The following is a 15650-nucleotide window of genomic DNA, read 5'->3' on the forward strand; positions in this document are numbered from 1 at the left end:
AAATACTACTGCCCAGAGGAAGAGCTGACAGTACAATGTGACGCTTCTGACAAAGGGTTAGGTGCAGCACTCATGCAGAAGGGTAAGCCTGTGGCTTTTGCGAGTAGAGCACTTACACGTACAGAGCAAAGTTATGCCCAGATCGAAAAGGAGCTTTTGGCTGTAGTTTTCAGCATGGAGAAGTTTCATCAGTACACATATGGTCGTAAAGTGGTGATACACAGTGATCACAAACTCTTAGAGACCATTGTAAGAAAACCGCTGTTGAGTGCACCCAAACGGTTGCAAAGGATGCTTATGCGCATTCACAAATATGACATAGATGTGGTGTATGTGCCAGGCAAAGACATGTTATTAGCAGACACGTTGAGTAGGGGATATCTTCCAGAGTGCTCACCACAGGGCTCCATAGAGGAGGAAATAGAGAGCATTAACATGGTCACTCATGCACCCATCTCACCTGACAGACTAAACAGCATAAGGACTGCTACACAAGAGGACAAAGCACTACAGATCCTCATAGATACAATTCACAGAGGTTGGCCGACTGGCAAAAGAGACACTGACGGTGACATCAGACCATACTTCTCATTCCAGGATGAACTGAGTAGTCAGGATGGACTTGTGTTTAGAGGTGAACGTCTTGTTGTCCCAACTACCATGAGACAGGAGATCATAGCTAGACTACACTCGACACACCTAGGTGTCTAAGGAGAGCCAGAGAGTGTGTGTATTGGTTAGGCGTGAATGAACAAATTAAGACTTATGTGACTAAGTGTGACATCTGCAGGTCAGTTGACTACAGACAGCAGAAAGAGACCTTGGTCCCACCTGAGATCCCGACTAGACCATGGGCTAAGGTGGGCTCGGACCTGTTTATTCTTGACAACAAGGACTACCTTATCACAGTGGACTACTATTCAAACTTCTGGGAAATTGACTATCTCCCGGACACTAAGTCCACCACAGTGATTAGAAAGTTGAAGGCTCACTTTGCCAGACAGGGCATCCCGGACATTGTTGTTTCAGATAATGGACCACAGTATACGTCCGGTGAGTTTCTGAGATTTAGTCGACTGTGGGATTTCCAGCACAAAACATCTTCACCAGGTTACCCTCAGAGTAATGGGAAGGCTGAATCAGCAGTGAAGACAGCAAAGAGGCTGCTGCTAAAGGCAAAAATGGCGGGGCAGGACCCGTATCTTGCGATTCTGGACCATCGCAACACACCATCACAAGGCCTGGAGACCAGCCCAGCTCAGAGGCTGCTCAGCAGAAGGACACAGACGCTTTTGCCAACCAGGACGAGCCTGCTAAGGCCAAAAGTCATTCCAGCCCTGCGGGAGTTGGAGATGAAACAGAAGCGCCAAAAATTGTGCTATGACCGATCAGCACGAGACATGGACTCTTTGAAGCTAGGGGACAGTGTCAGAGTTCAGCCTTTTGACCGCCATTCCACTTGGAGTAGGGGAGTGGTGATTGGGACTGTTGACCCGAGGTCCTATGAGGTTCAGTTGGACTCTGGAAGTGTCCTGAGGAGGAATCGGAGGCACCTGAGACATGCAGGCGTGATGGATCAAGAAAATGCCATGACAGACACTGGGGCACTGAGCAGGTCAGTGACAGCTCCTTCAGAAACTCGTGGGCACAGATCAAGACTGACGAGGTATCAGGGGGTGTCAGGACAAGGTCAGGCTGCAAAGTGGTTCCACCACTTCGGTACAAGGACTATGTTACATAATGAGGACTTCACAGCCTTTATTGTTTGAGGGGACGAGTTGTGTATTCTGTGGAAATTGATGTTCCCTACAGCTTGCAGAAATGTACATGTTTGAATAGTGGAATGCTTTTGTATTCTTTGAGTGTTTCATATTGTTTTCTCCCTCAGTAAGAAGAAGGACAAATCAAAACAAAAAAGGACTTCTGTTTTTTCCAAAAACAGAAAAAGAGAAGGGATGTAATAATGTGAATTATTGTTTGCAAGATGGTTTGTTCCACAATGGATTGTGTTGCTGCACGGACGTTTTAGAGTGACACACGAGTAAGGATTGTTAGGCTGTATGTTGCTGTTGCACATGGCACAGGACCAATCTGAGTCGCATGACTTCTTAATAAAACTTACTACCCCGTTGGGTAGGAAATAGATATTCTGGAGTCTGTCGTGAATGAGACCAGAATATAACAGTCTCTCTCTATACTATCCAATAAAGACCAAACATCTTTAAACTGACAACAGTTGCCTGTTTAAGCTGCCGTCAAAGAGTTTTCACATTTTGGACACAAATATGAGCCTTTAAACTTTTTTCAGAATGTGGGCTACACATGCTTAGATCTGTTAGATTCTCCACATTAAACGTAATAACTTACACAGCTCAAATAGCATATTTGCTAACACTTTTAGCAGTCATATATGCTAACCCTACTTTTTAACTCACTGACTCATATTGAAACACTTCAAATTAATCACACACGAGTATTTCCCTCCTGGAAATCTTTAAATATTATTTACTTGTCACTAAACTTGCTAACATTAGGGAACAGAGCACGAGATAGTCTGAAGCTCTGTGAAGCTCTTGTTTGTTAACGGTATATGCTGCTTTCAAGTGCAGAACAACAAACTATTTGAACTGATCCAACTTTATTAACAGAGACAAAGCTTTGTGCATCAGTTGCTGTTTGCTGCTATAGATATAATCCAGCCGATGTGGAGATTTTCACACTTCTGCTAGAAATCATCTTCTAGTTATTGTGACTCAGATATGACTGATTATAGATGAGGACCAAAGAAGGTTTTTACTGATATTTGAACTGACTTAGCTTAGCCTGTGTTTTAGCCACATGCTAAACAAACACATGTTCAGAAACTAGAAGATGTTACCTTTCAGATGAAGTCTCACACATGAACTTTGCTCCTACAGTTCATCTGATGAAGCTTTTACATTTGGGTGGAAATCAAATAAAAACCAAAACAGCCACAAACATCAGACAAGCTAACACTGTAACATTATTGGATGGAGCTACTGAGACTGAACCAGGATATGTCCTTCAACGCACATATTAAACAAATATGTAAGACTGCTTTCTTCCATTTGTGCAGCATCTCTAAAATTAGAAATATCCTGTCTCAGAGTGACGCTGAAAAACTAGTTCATGCATTTATTACTGCCAGGCTGGACGACTGTGATTCATTATTACAGTCTGCAGACTGAGAGACAGCTTCTTTCACCAGGCCATCAGACTGCTGAACACTTCATAGACACCTCAGCTTCACTACTGGAACTTCAACATTATGCACTTCGTACTGTACAGTAATGCCACTGTTTTGCACATGTCTCAACTCTGTATATTTTTATATATTTTATTTTATTGTTTGCTCTATTTAATTTGTAAAATATGTATACACACACACACACGCAGAAAACATATTTAGTATACACATCCAGAAATGCATATACTATATGCATATATATATATTGTACATATATTTATTAGTTTCAGATTTAGCCATTCTTATATTTTGCTTGTTTTACGTTATTGGATTTTGCACAACTCTGTTGCTTGTGAAGCTCGCACACAAGAATTTCACTCACATGTACTGTACCAATGTACCTGCACATGTGATGTGACAATAAGAGTGATTTGATTTGATATTATCAGGATGTCCAAAAAACTCGCTGAAAAGCCTTCAGCTAATCCAAAATGCTGCAGCAAGAGTCCTGACAGGGACTAGAAAGAGAGAGCATATTTCTCCTGTTTTGGCTTCCCTTCATTGGCTTCCTGTTAAATCCAGAATTGAATTCAAAATCCTGCTCCTCACATACAAGGTCTTAAATAATCAGGCCCCATCTTATCTTAATGACCTTGTAGTACCATATCACCCTATTAGAGCACTTCGCTCTCGCTCTGCAGGCCTACTTGTTGTTCCTAGAGTATTTAAAAGTAGAATGGGAGGCAGAGCCTTCAGTTTTCAGGCCCCTCTTCTGTGGAACCAGCTTCCAGTTTGGATTCAGGAGACAGACACTATCTCTACTTTTAAGATTAGGCTTAAAACTTTCCTTTTTGCTAAAGCATATAGTTAGGGCTGGACCAGGTGACCCTGAATCCTCCCTTAGTTATGCTGCAATAGACATAGGCTGCTGGGGAATTCCCATTATGCATTGAGTTTTTCCTTTCCAGTCACCTTTCTCACTCACTATGTGTTAATAGACCTCTCTGCATTGAATCATATCTGTTATTAACCTCTGTCTCTCTTCCAAAGCATGTCTTTATCCTATCTTCCTTCTCTCACCCCAACCGGTCGCAGCAGATGGCCCCGCCCCTCCCTGAGCCTGGTTCTGCCGGAGGTTTCTTCCAGTTAAAAGGGAGTGTTTCCTTCCCACTGTCGCCAAAGTGCTTGCTCATAGGGGGTCATATGATTGTTGGGTTTTTCTCTGTATCTATGAAGCGCCTTGAGGCGACTTTTGTTGTGATTTGGCGCTATATAAATAAAATTGAATTGAATTGAATTGAATCTCCTCCTTGAATCGCTACCTAATCGTGGTGGAGGGGTTTGTGTGTCCCAGGGATCCCAGGGGCTATGTTGTCTGGGGGCTTTTGCCCCCTGGTAGGGTCTCCCATGGCAAATTGGTCCTGGGTGAGGGACCAGACAAAGAGCGATTCAGAAGACCCTTATGAAAAGAATATCGACGGAACAGTTTACCCTGCCCGGGATAGGGTTACCGGGGCCCCGCCCTGGAGCCAGGCCCGGGGAGGGTGCCCGAGTGCGAGCGTCTGGTGGCCAGGCCTTAGTGCATGGGGCCCGGCCGGGCACAGCCCGAAGAGGAGACATGGGCCCATCCTCCCGCAGGCCCACCACCCGCAGGAGGCGCCATAGGGGTCGGGTACATTGTGTGCCGGGTGGCGGCCAGGAGCGGAGGCCCTGGCGGACTGACCCCGGGCTGCCAAGACTGGCAATAGGGAGATGGAATGTCACCTCTCTGGTGGGGAAGGAGCCTGAGTTAGTGCGTGAGGTTGAGAGGTACCGGCTAGATATAGTCGGGCTCACCTCTACGCATGGCTTGGGCTCTGGAACCAGTCTCCTGGAGAGGGGCTGGACTCTGTCTCAGTCTGGAGTTGCCCCTGGTGAGAGGCGGCGGGCTGGGGTGGGTATTCTAATATCCACTTGGCTTGCTGCCGGTACGTTGGGGTTTTTCCCGGTGGATGAGAGGGTTTGTTCCCTGTGCCTTAGGGTCGGGGAACGGGTCCTGACTGTCATCTGCGCTTATGCGCCGAGTGGCAGTTCGGAGTACCCAGCCTTCTTAGAGTCCCTGGGGGGGGGGGGGTGCTGGAAGGTGCTCCACCTGGAGACTCTGTTGTCCTGCTGGGAGACTTCAATGTTCACGTGGGTAACGACAGCGAGACCTGGAGGGGCGTGATTGTGAGGAACGGCCTCCCTGATCTGAACCCGAGCGGTGCTTTGTTATTGGACTCCTGTGCTAATCACAGTTTGGCCATAACGAACACCCTGTTCGAACATAAGAGTGTCCATAAGTGCACGTGGCACCAGGACGCTCTAGGCCGTAGGTTGATGATCGATTTTGTAATCGTATCACCAGACCTGCGACCATATGTTCTGGACACTCGGGTAAAGAGAGGGGCTGAGCTGTCAACTGATCACCACCTGGTGGTGAGTTGGATCAGGTGGCGGGGGAGGACGCTGGACAGACCTGGTGCACCTAAACGCGTAGTGAGGGTGTGCTGGGAACGTCTAGCAGAGGCCCCAGTCCGCGAGATCTTCAACGCACACCTCCGGCAGAGCTTCAACAGCATTCCGAGGGAGACTGGGGACATTGAGTCCGAATGGACCATGTTCAGCGTCTCCATTGCCGAAGCTGCTGCATTGAGCTGCGGCCGCAAGGTGGTTGGTGCCTGCCGTGGTGGTAATCCCCTAACCAAATGGTGGACACCAGAGGTGAAGGGAGCCACCAGGCTGAAGAAGGAGTCCTATCGGGCTTGGCTAGCCTGTGGGACTCCGGAGGCAGCCGACAGGTATCGACAGGCCAAGCGGAATGTGGCTCGGGCAGTGGCTGAAGCAAAAACTCGGGTGTGAGAGGAGTTCGGAGAGGCCATGGAAAAAGACTTTCGGACTGCCTCGAAGAGATTCTGGCAAACCGTCAGGCGTCTCAGGAGGGGAAAGCGGTGCTCTACCTGCACTGTGTATAGTGCTGGCGGTGCGCTGCTGACGTCGACTGAGAAAATTGTCAGGCGGTGGAAGGAATACTTCGAGGACCTCCTTAATCCCACTGACACGTCTTCCGAGGAGGAAGCAGAGTCTGGGGATGAGGGGAATGACCCCCCAATTTCCGGGGGCGAGGTCACTGAGGCAGTTAAACAACTCCTTGGTGGCAGAGCCCCTGGTGTTGATGAGGTCCGCCCCGAGTTCCTGAAGGCTCTGGACGTTGTAGGGCTGTCCTGGTTGACACGCCTCTGCAATGTTGCGTGGAGATCAGGGGCAGTACCTGTGGACTGGCAGACCGGGGTGATTGTCCCCATCTTTAAGAAGGGGGACCCGAGGGTGTGTTCCAACTACAGAGGGATCACACTCCTCAGCCTCCCTGGGAAAGTCTATGCCAGGGTGCTGGAAAGGAGAGTTCGTCCGTTAGTCGAACCTCGGATACAGGAGGAACAATGCGGTTTTCGTCCTGGTCGCGGAACACTGGACCAGCTCTTTATCCTCTCGAGGATACTTGAGGGTGCATGGGAGTTTGCCCAACCAGTCTACATGTGTTTTGTGGAGTGGGAGAAGGCATTCGACCGTGTCCCTCGGGGTGTCCTGTGGGAGGTGTTGCGGGAGTATGGGGTGTCTGGCCCATTGTTACGGGCCATTCGATCCCTATACAACTGTTGTAAGAGCTTGGTTCGCATTGCCAGCAATAAGTCGGACTCGTTCCTGGTGGGTGATGGGCTCCGCCAGGGCTGCCCTTTGTCTCCGGTTCTGTTCATAATTTTTATGGACAGGATTTCTAGGCGCAGCCAAGTGGCTGATGTCATGGTCCTGGGTCCCCTGACCCAGCGTTTTTAGTTCCTTGCGATGTTTGTAATATTGTACTTGTGTGAGTTATTCTATGGTTTCTAGTTTCGATCCCTTGCCCTTCATGTTTCTCTGTGTCCCCTCTGTTCTGTGTAGTCTGTGTCTGCATGTTTGAGTTCCCCTCTGTGTCTCTCGGTTCTTAGAGTCCTCTGCCTTATGGTTTATGTCTCTGTGTTTCTTAGTTGCTGTCTCCACTGTGTCAAGTTTGCGTCTCTGTATGATACTTCCTGTTTTACTTTGATGGTCCGTGTCTTATGTGAATGTGTCCTGCTTTGCTTGTCTCGTCAGTCCTGATTTCTCCCAGCTGTGCCCTCCTTCTGTGTCTCATTCCCCTCGTTACTTCCCAGTGTATTTAAACCCTGTGCTTCTCTGAGTCAGTGTCGCGTCGTCCCTCATGCTGTGTGGATCTCCCTGTGTCTCTCTGTGAGTGCTTAGTTTGTTGTTCCCAGTTTAGTTTGTCTGTTTTTTCCCTGCCAGCAAATAAAGCTGTGTTTTGAGTTCACCTCCCCGAGTCTGTGAGTCCTGCAATTTGGGTCCAACTCCTGCCTGCCGCACAGCGATTCATGACAGCTGAGGGCTTTCGCTTTGGTGGCCTCAGAATCTCATCTCTGATTTTTGCGGATGATGTGGTTCTGTTGGCTTCATAGGGTGAGGGCCTCCAGCTCGCACTGGAGCGGTTCGCAGCCGAGTGTGAAGCAGCGGGAATGAGGATCAGCACCTCCAAATCTGAGGCCATGGTTCTCAGCCGGAAAAGGGTGGAGTGCCCACTCCGGGTCGGGGATGAGTTCCTGCCCCAAGTGGAGGAGTTCAAGTATCTCGGGGTCTTGTTCGCGAGTGATAGGAGAAGGGAGCCGGAGATCGACAGACGGATTGGGGCTGCAGCTGCAGTAATGCGGATGTTGCACCGGTCCGTCGTGGTGAAGAGGGAGCTGAGTGTAAAAGCGAAGCTCTCAATTTACCGGTCAATCTACGTTCCTACCCTCACCTATGGCCACGAGCTGTGGGTAGTGACCGAAAGAACGAGATCGCGGCTACAAGTGGCAGAAATGAGCTTCCTCCGAAGGGTGGCTGGCCTCTCCCTTAGAGATAGGGTGAGAAGTTTGGCCATCCGGGAGGAGCTCAGAGTAGAGCAGCTGCTGCTCCACATCGAAAGGAGCCAGCTGAGGTGGTTCGGGCATCTGACAAGGATGCCCCCTGGGCGCCTCCTGGGTGAGGTGTTCCAGGCATGTCCCACCGGGAGGAGGCCCTGGGGCAGACCCAGGACACGCTGGAGAGATTATATCTCTCGGCTGGCCTGGGAACGCCTTGGTGTTCCCCGGATAAGCTGGAGGAGGTGGCTGGGGAGAGGGAGGTCTGGGCCTCTTTGCTTAGGCTTCTGCCCCCGCGACCCGGCCTCGGATAAAGCGGATGAAGATGGATGGATGGATGGATGGATGGATGAATTGAATTGAATTGAACCACCATCATGAGTCTGACCTCTGACCTTTGACCTGTATCTACAGCACTGACCTCTGACAGTGAGCAGCACTTCTTTCTTCATCAGAATGTTTCCCTTCCTGTTGTAGATGGTGCAGATGTAGGTGGAGTGGTCTCCATCTGTGGGGTGTTTCAGGGTCAGACTGAGGTCTCCAGGTTCCAGTAAGTTTCTTTTCATCTTTGTTCGGTTCTTGTATTCATCGTCCTGTTCTTCAGGCTGGTCAGAGCCGTTCTCATACACATGGACCTTCCTGTCATCTCTGTCCTTCCACTCCACTTTAGCATCTTTAGGCAGGCGAAGTGTGGTTTTGCAGGGCAGCACGACAGACTCCATCCCTGAGTCTACCACCACCTGGTAAACTGAGAGGACAACAAAGCACAACATGATGACATCAGCAGCAGCTGTGATGGTCACATGACCTCCCTGTCCCCTCATTGTCTTCTAGTCTCAGTCAGATAGTGTCTCAGTTTGTTCCTGATGTGTTCCTGACTCGTTCTTTGGTAACTAGTCTGCAGCATCCTGTAAAGTGCTCCAGACATGTTGGATGAAGAGCAGAAGAACAGACAGCCTGAGCCTCCACAGTCGGCCATGTCTCACACACATCAGCACAGAAACCATGAAGATCTCATGTGTCTGCTCTGAACATCTGAAGCTCTCCACCACATGACTGAGCACAACTCAAGGAGAAACATTTACTGAAGCTGCTGCAACATTTACTGTCAGCACATGTTTCCATGTCAGCCTGCTGTTTACCACCACAGAAGAAGAACAGCTTGTACATGTCACTACCTGATCCGTACCACGCATGTGCGAAAGGTGTCTACTTCCACTCGAAGCATTTCATGATAGTTACGGGTCAGAGTATCTGTTAAGATGTTATCAATATTAAGTATCTTTCAATATTAAGTATGTTATCAATATTAAGTATCTCTTAAAATGTCTGCAATAATGATCTGTTTCTACAGCACTGACCTCTGACATGGTGCAGCACTACTTTCTGTCTCAGGATGTCTTTGTCCCTGTAGATGGTGCAGATGTATCCTCCACTGTCTCTCTCTGTGGGGTATTTCAGGGTCAGGCTGAGGTCTCCAGTTCTCAGCAGGTCTTCATTCATCTTAGTGCGACCACAGTAAAGGTTGTCCTGGTTCTTAAGGTTGTCACTCCTGTTTGAATACACATGGGCCACCATGAGTTCTGGGTCAGAGCGAGTCCACTCCACTGTGGTGTCCTCAGGCAGGTCAGGTGTTGTTTTGCAGGGCAGGATGACAGACTCTGAGCCTTCCTCCACCTTCACCTCCACCTGCTGGTCTGAGACAACAATGAACCACAATATCAGTTGTAGAGATTTCTATGGGCAATGCATGGTGGATTTTCCCACAGACAACCACACTGGCCTCCATGTGGAACAGAGGCCAACAGTGAGTATTGGTTCCCACCTCTAGCCTACACAGGCCCCAAGGGTAAAACTTTTCTGTGAGCGTCAGTAGTCATGGTAACTGAACTGCATATGTACATTTTTTTCTTTTTGGGTCTGTCCTGCACACAGTAATACAATATAATAATTATAAAATAATATAGTTTGACTCTCTCTTTTTGGGAATTCAATTGGAAGAAATTCCTGCAAAAACATTTTATTCATAATTTTGCATTGCATTTGTTCACAATTTGGTACTTTGCACATTACCAGCTGGTGAGGTCATGGCTACACTGTCCCCATGGACACCAGAAAACATTAATTCGAGTTTGTCATATTTTACAGTGAAGGCTCCCACAATCATATAACCTCCTATGAGATAACCTCCTATGAGGAGGTTATCATGGGTCGTAGACTGTCTCAAACCATCACTCATAAGGCTACTCTGTTCATACAAACCACCAAAACACTAATAACACATTTACACGGCTGCTGTAAACCCTTCCTGTCTGAAATGCGCAGTTTCCAAACTCTGAAACTTTTCCATATTTTCGGAGTTTCTTACCAAGGAGTAGGAACGGCAGCAACTTTTTCATCATTCTTCAAAGCAGAACAGCCAGCACAGAGTCCTGATCACTCCACTCATAACTGAGTGAATCCACATCTTAACACTCAGCCATTCCTGCCTCACTGCTAACGAACAGAGAGTATTTCCTGCCCAATCTCTGATCCAGTAAACCGGTTCAACATGCTCCGAGTCTTAGTCTGAACTTGAAGTTGATAAACTCTCTGGGGCGTGGGTGGTGCATGAGTCACCGTGGAAAGAGCAGAGCCTCCATTTGGTTTCAGTTTGGATCATGTTTATCCTTTCATTTAATTAAAGAACCACATAAGTTTGAATTAATGTCACATATTTGAACTTCCGGGATCAATAACACATAAGAAAGGTTATCAGAGAACCATCAGCGGCTGATACACAACATTAAGGTGGATGTGAAAAAAATACCGCTGGTCTCCAGGTGTGGCTGGTTGTGGGAGAAGTGCTCAGGGACCCTCCCCAAAGTGCAACACCACAAAAACATGTTGCTGCTTCACTCACATACAGTGGCGTTTCCCCCAGATCACTTTATACTGCACGGCCATCTAGTCCTATCGATCATTCTGACGCGATGAATAAAAATGTGAATTTTTTTAATTAGGAGAATTATTAAATTATTTCTTCTTACCGTGAAAATATAAAAGTTCCTCAGTACCTGCTTTTTTCCTCAACATTTTTACTAATATATAAATTTACAGTGATGAACTCGACACACTTTGAGGAAGTAATTTAAAGTAGATGTCCATTAAAAACACAGTCACCAAACTTTATTGTGTTTTGTTGGTGTTGCACTTTGTAGATGGCCTTAATAATGAAGATGAGTGTGGACTTTTATTGGTGCTTATACCACAATGGTGTCAGGGCCACAGCACTCGCATGTATGGAAGGGATAGACACCTGTAATTCATATCTCAGAGCAAAACAATCAAATATTATCACATCTCTGTATTTAATATTCTACCCAAAAATACCAAAAAAATAAAAATTGATAATACAAGTTTATTTTCATCACATAAACATGTAAATAATCTCCACAGTACTGTAGATGACAGACTGATGAAGGAGTCCTCAGAAGGATTGAGTTTAACAGCCATTTGCCTTCATGGCACATTGCTCAGAGATTTTGGTCCATGTTGAAAATGTATTTTTCTGTAAACCACAGAGAGGGTTTGGAAACAGCAGGTCAGCATTTTCTGAAATAGCAGCCTGGCTTATTTAAACAGCCACACTTGTTGGGGTTGAAAATGATTAAATAAAGCCGTTTTATTATTTTTATATACACAATGCCGTGCGTTTGTAATCGAGTGATTCGTGTTTTTAGGGTCAAAAGCTTCATCCAGAGCTATGACTGGGCTGAAATATTGAAGAGCAGACGTAGAGTGATTAAGGGTCCTTTTGCTGCATGCTTACACATCACACTAGATAATGGTTATAAAGATATTCTCTGGACCAAAGGGAGTCTGAACAGAATGTCCTGAACTAGATCTTAGAATCAGCAGCAGGATACTATTAAATAATGAAGGCTAGGCAGGAAGGTGATTTTCTTTTCTCTTTCTTACAGAGGAAGGAGCAAATACGAGGCGAATTTGGACATGAACGAAGAAAGGATCCGTAGGGATACAGCAGACTGCCATGTTGGTTCTGGAAGAAGATGGACATAATAATGCTTGTTATTGTCGCAGTATAAAAACTGTACGGCCCAATCAGAATCATCCTTTGTGTGAAGACAGATGGTTGATTTCACACAGAGGTCCAGTGCTGTAACTTGTACTTTCACCCACTGAAGCAAATTAAATCTTTTTAAAATGTCAGATATTTTTTCTGTACTTCCTTCTGAAAAAACTTGAACACCTCTGAGAGAGGTTACACCTCTGTCACAGTTTCCTTTACTTCACTTTGAGTTCAGTCTGAAACACTGTCTGAGACCAGAAAAATAAAGAGTGGAGAGCCGCTTCACCAAGAGGTCTCTTCTCGTCTGCTCGTGTGTTTTGTGGATCACAGAGTTCCCAGTTTCTCTGACTGCTGACTGTTTCTGATAGGAAACCCTTAATGACCACAACAAGAACAACTGTTGATCATTTCTGATTGTCTACTTGCTGCATTCCTATTAGTTCCTATTATGCTTCCTCTCCTCTCTCCTCCACCTGTTACAGTGAGGGAACGTCCTCCATGATGGAGGAGCTGCTGGAAAGTGCTGAGAGTTTCCTCCAGAGTGAGACCTCTGTCACAGTTCAGAGGATCTACGGCAGCAGAGACCTTCATGGACACTAAAAGTCTCAAACACACAACAACAACATCACACTGACTCCACTCTGACATCACTGATCAATAATCAAAGAACACACAGATCAAACTGATTGATCAGCCATCAGAGGAGTCGGATCAATGGAGCTGCTTCTGTTCCTGATGTCCCCTGTTTGATCCTGGACCTGAACTCTCCCTGCAGAGGAGACACAAGACAGTCAGAGAGACACACACACACACACACACACACACACACACACACACTGTGGAGCAGGGAAATTATTTTACTGCTATTGTTAAATAATCATCATCATTACCATTGCATTAATAATATAATCTGCAGCATTGATATTGTATTCAGAGGTTTAAACAGTGTGTGTCTTTCAGAAAGACTAAGTTGCAGCAGTTGACAGGAAGTTGCAGAGAGTTTGCAGAACTGAAACCGAAAGTCATTCTGAGGAGCAGGTTAGACGAGGCTATTTGAATTACTAGGTTATTCAAATTGTCTGTTATACTTTTATATTCTTTTACTAAACTTTTAGTAGAGGTTCTTGATTAAAACATTTATTCAACATAGTACATGTAGTTTCAGTTAGGTTGTTACACATAAGGATGAGCCTGTGGTCTGGTAAAAGGTCAGAAGTGCAACGGGTGAGATGAGAGAACATTTGAGGACGACACACACACACACACACACACACACACACACTCAGTTAGAGAGAATCATTTATAGGTGGAAGTTTAATCATGTTTTGCTCGGGGTTGCAAAAGAGCAGTTTGTCGCAGAACTGCTGCTGAGGTGTCAAGATGACAAGAGAGCATCCGGCAGTGACAGGAAGTACCGGCCATGAAGATAGAAGACAACGTTCTTTTAAACTGTGTTAAAAGTCATTGTGGTTTTGATTTGATGTGTGTATATATTCTGTCTGTGACGTATGAAGGGGCGTCGTTAATTCAAACCCTGATGCTATAAAAATCTGTGTATGCTTTGATTAAGTCGAAGATTAATTCCTGTCTGCGTACAGAATGGTCTTCCCACGCGTGTATTCATTAAAATCAATTGTTTGACCAAGATCTTCTGGACCTGGTTGTTTGTACTCTCCTTCCTCAATTATGTGAACCTTAACAACACACACACGCACACACGCACACACACGCACACGCACACACACGCACGCACACACACGCACACACACACAGACACACACACGCACACACACAGACCTTTGACTATGAGCTGCACTTTCTTTGATCTGAAGCAGATGTTCCTGTTATACAGTCCACAGTCATATCTCCCACTGTCTCTCTCTGTGGGGTGTTTCAGGGTCAGACTGAGGTCTCCAGTTCTCAGCAGGTCTTCATTCATCTTCGTTCTGTCTCTGTAATCCTGGTGCTGTTCTTCAAGCTGGTCAGAGCCGTTCTCATACACGTGGACCTTCCTATATTTAGGTTCATAGCGTTGCCACACCACTTCAGCATCTTCAGGCAGGTTTTGTGTGGTTTTGAAGGGCAGCTGGACAGACTCCGCCCCCTTCTCCACCTCCACCTGACAGACTGAGAGGACAACAAACACAACATGAGCTGTACAAAGTGTGATTGGTGTTCAGAGCAGCATCATGTGACTCTTGTTCTGCACTAAATGAAGCGATGGAGTGGCGCCTCCTTCAGGCAGAGAAACAGCTCATGGAGAGAAATAATTATTAGAGCAAAAACAAGAGTGGAGCTGCAAATAAGGCCGAGAGGAACGCTGCAGAAAACTGTTCATGTGTGAATTCATAACTTCATAGATTTCTTTGAGCACTAAAATCAGAGCTGCTTCTATTTCTAATATGACAGCTGTACATTAGAGCTGGAACACTTTAAATGTGAGCCATAAAAACATGATACTCTAGCCCACTGAGACTGAACCACCATCATGAGTCTGACCTCTGACCTTTGACCTGTATCTACAGCACTGACCTCTGACTTTCAGCTCCACCTTTCTCTTCAGCAGGATGTTTCCCTCCCTGCTGTAGACGGTGCAGGTGTAGGTCCTGTTGTCTCCATCTGTGGGGTGTTTCAGGGTCAGACTGAGGTCTCCAGTTTTCAGCAGGTCTTCATTCATCTTCGTTCGGTCTCTGTAAGCCTGGTGCTGTTCTTCAGGCCGGTCAGAGCCGTTCTCATACACGTGGACGTTATCACCATCACTGTCCACCCACTCCACTTTAGCGTCTTCAGGCAGGTGAAGTGTGGTGTTGAAGGGCAGCTGGACAGACTCCACCCCTGAATCCACCTCCACCTGGGGGACTGAGAGGACAACAAAGCACAACATGAGCTTGGATGGAGACATTTGTGTTGACTCTAACAGGCTGAATGCTGCTGCTTCACTGGGAGCTCACTGTTAGATAGAAAGTGGTCAGTGTGAAGAGGAGACGCAGCAGAAAGATGAAGACTGACAGGAAGAAAGCAGTGAACAGACTGTTGGAGCTGCTGTTAGTGGGACAGGACTTTATTCAGTCTCTGAGGACCAGATTTGACTTGATGAAGCAGAGAAACACAGTCTGAGTGTTTCTGTCACACTCACTTCATCACACAGCTCAGTTTGACAACATGTGGAAGAATTTGATAGAAGCCTTCCTTTAGTAAAAGCACCAAGAAAACACCATGAAAACACCTCACTACACACAAAACTGCAGTACTGGCAAATTGTACATAAAGTATGAAAAGTCAAAGTACTTATTGTGCAGAAAAATGTTCCCATCAGTGTCTGTGGATCAATATTACTGCTGCACATGTTTAAGGCTGAGCTCATTTCAAATCCTTTCTATTGTGTTGAATCTGCAGTAATGCATCATATTCTATAAAATCA

General features: G+C 46.3%; 1 protein-coding gene across 1 annotated transcript in view; it reads right to left on the reverse strand.

Annotated features, from left to right (window-relative positions):
- Positions 1-15650, reverse strand: part of LOC120722522 (butyrophilin-like protein 2) — a 43062-nt gene that overhangs the window by 10952 nt on the left and 16460 nt on the right. The window contains exons 5-6 of the mRNA XM_040013535.1: positions 9519-9854; positions 8579-8905 (exon numbers count right to left, since the gene is read on the reverse strand). Of these exons, the coding sequence (XP_039869469.1) occupies positions 8579-8905; positions 9519-9854 (663 nt within the window). The remainder of the gene's footprint in view (positions 1-8578; positions 8906-9518; positions 9855-15650) is intronic.

This window comes from Simochromis diagramma, unplaced genomic scaffold, assembly GCF_900408965.1.
Source record: "Simochromis diagramma unplaced genomic scaffold, fSimDia1.1 OVJJ01000641.1, whole genome shotgun sequence".
In the NCBI taxonomy this organism is placed as follows: Eukaryota; Metazoa; Chordata; class Actinopteri; order Cichliformes; family Cichlidae; genus Simochromis; species Simochromis diagramma.